This window comes from Poromitra crassiceps (assembly GCF_964638095.1).
Source record: "Poromitra crassiceps genome assembly, chromosome: 8".
Classification (NCBI taxonomy): Eukaryota; Metazoa; Chordata; class Actinopteri; order Beryciformes; family Melamphaidae; genus Poromitra; species Poromitra crassiceps.
In genome coordinates, this window is record NC_139629.1 from 14,191,239 (window position 1) to 14,193,265 (window position 2,027).

Sequence of the window (2,027 nt, forward strand, 5' to 3'; positions counted from 1 at the left end):
ACAAAGCAGGAGATGGAGCTGGAGGCAAGGCAAGGCACGTTTATTTGCATGACACATTTCATACACAGAGGCATAAGGTGCTTTACATAGAAAAAGATAAGAGCTATTATTAAGTCCGTCCCTCCAGGATTTTGCGGAGGTTTCTTGTGATTCTTGCAATCAAAATGCTTGATTTTGCAGTGCCTTTTCTCAAGTTTTTTTTTCTCTGGGTAAAATTGGGGGAACTGGCAAAAATGGCAACTTGAGGAACCCGTTTTGCTGTTTTTGCGGAGAAATCACGGGAATTTTGAAAAATTGCAAGCCCCCACAAATATTGGCTGAGGTTGGCTGAATTTGCATTAATTATTGCGAGCGCTAAATCGCAATTTCCTGGAGGGATAGATAAGTCTAGGCTGCTCAGCCAGATGCCATGGTCTTCGTGATCCAGTCGAGGTAATTGTGAACTCTTGTGTACACCCCAGGCTTGCCTTTCTGAGCACAGCCACCCCCCCAAGACACCACACCCTGGAGCTCCCCGTCACAGACCATGGGACCCCCAGAGTCACCCTGAGGAAGGAGAGAGAGAGAGAGAGAGAGAGAGAGAGAGAGAGAGAGAGAGAGAGAGAGAGAGAGAGAGAGAGAGAGAGAGAGAGATGTTAGTTGGTGGGTCCTTCATATTCAGAGCCAGGTCTGAGAAGAAGAAGCAGTGTGTGTGTGCGTGTGTGTGTGTGTTGTGGCTGTGAGTTTGAACTAACCTTGCAGGAGTCTTTGCCTCCCTCCATGAACCCGGCACAGATCATGTTCTCAGTGATTTTGGCAGGATAGGCCTGACGACAGGTGTCGTTACTCAGGATGGGGGCATCTAGGCACTGCAACTTGTCGGGCTTTGCTGAAATAGAGAAAATAAACACACGATTGCTTTTATTATTTTGATGATGTCATTAAGTAGAGCATCAGCAGTAGCTTGTAAGATAAATACAGGCAACACACACAAAACTATTTGACTGTCAAACTCACAGCCCCCGTGAAGAAGTACCCCCCATCCAGAGATACGGCAAATCATCCCAAAATGGGGGGGCTTTGTGGGGAGCGCAGCGGGGCGCACATTGCAGGCCAGAATGGCCGGTCGGCTCAGCTTGATCAGCATGATGTCATTGTCCACAGTGTCAGAGTTGTAGTCAGGGTGGGGGATAACCTTGGTGGCCTTGATGCGCTGTTCGGTCGCCTCAGAATGCTGGAGGCTGTGGACTCCCAGCCGTACATTTACTGGCCTGGAAGAGTTAAAGCCATGATAGACACCATTGTGATCATCTGACAGGTGAGAGATGCTTCCTTATAGCGTTTCCCACCTAAAGTGCTCATTTCAAGAGACTCGCAATCATTAAGTCATCATCAGTTTTCAAATGCAGTCAACAGCAGCAACAACCTCTGTTTTAACCCATTGATACCTGATGCAGCATTTGTGTGTGTACGCAAATGCTGCATCAGGTATCAATGGGTTAAGCACACTGTTACAAACAAGCTGCTAGCAGTGGTTAGTGACAAAATGTTCTTACTTTTTGTCGCAGTGTGCAGCAGACAGCACCCACTCAGGAGACAGAAGAGTCCCTCCACAAATGTACCTCCCATGGGTGACATAGGCTTGGTAGGGCACAGAGTGTGCTGGGCACTCATACCCTCCAACTATCTTGCTCTCCTCCTCCAGGGCAACTGTATTAGTCGAATGAAAAGTGAAAATATATGGAAAAGACCAAAAACAGAAGATGTCATGTCATTCCTGTATCGTTGACATCCAGTTAGACATATATAGCTACACGTGAGTTTATGACATCATTAGATGTCCTGTTTCAACTCATGCATCATCAGGCATAATTAATGTTCATGTATCAATGTTGTAGCGTACCTGCCCATCCAAAGAGTGCCAGAAGAAGGAGATGCTTCATGCTCTCTGCCTGTCTGGTTGGCAGGACTAGTGTGTCCTCAGCCTCTATTTTCAATGTATTTAGTGCTCTTATCTGCTCTGTCTCAAGGTATGTTATCTTCAGATG

General features: G+C 46.7%; 1 protein-coding gene across 1 annotated transcript; it reads right to left on the reverse strand.

Annotated features, from left to right (window-relative positions):
• On the reverse strand, positions 1-2,027 carry LOC310781145 (trypsin-like). Its single transcript, XM_083641690.1, has 5 exons — positions 1,883-2,027; positions 1,536-1,689; positions 997-1,250; positions 735-868; positions 1-546 (listed from the first exon to the last, which is right to left on the reverse strand). Exons 1-5 carry the CDS (start codon positions 1,920-1,922, stop codon positions 397-399), a joined length of 732 nt encoding a protein of 243 aa, XP_083497816.1. The 5' UTR covers positions 1,923-2,027; the 3' UTR covers positions 1-396.

Bases quoted from the DNA above. Each gene is read 5' to 3' on its own strand.
- LOC310781145 (XM_083641690.1), bottom strand. From the start codon at position 1,922: ATGAAGCATCTCCTTCTTCTGGCACTCTTTGGATGGGCAG. The intron at 1,690-1,882 runs GTACGCTACAAC...CGACTAATACAG, and splicing joins GGCACTCTTTGGATGGGCAG to TTGCCCTGGAGGAGGAGAGC. The intron at 869-996 runs GTGAGTTTGACA...TCTCTATTTCAG, and splicing joins GGTACTTCTTCACGGGGGCT to CAAAGCCCGACAAGTTGCAG.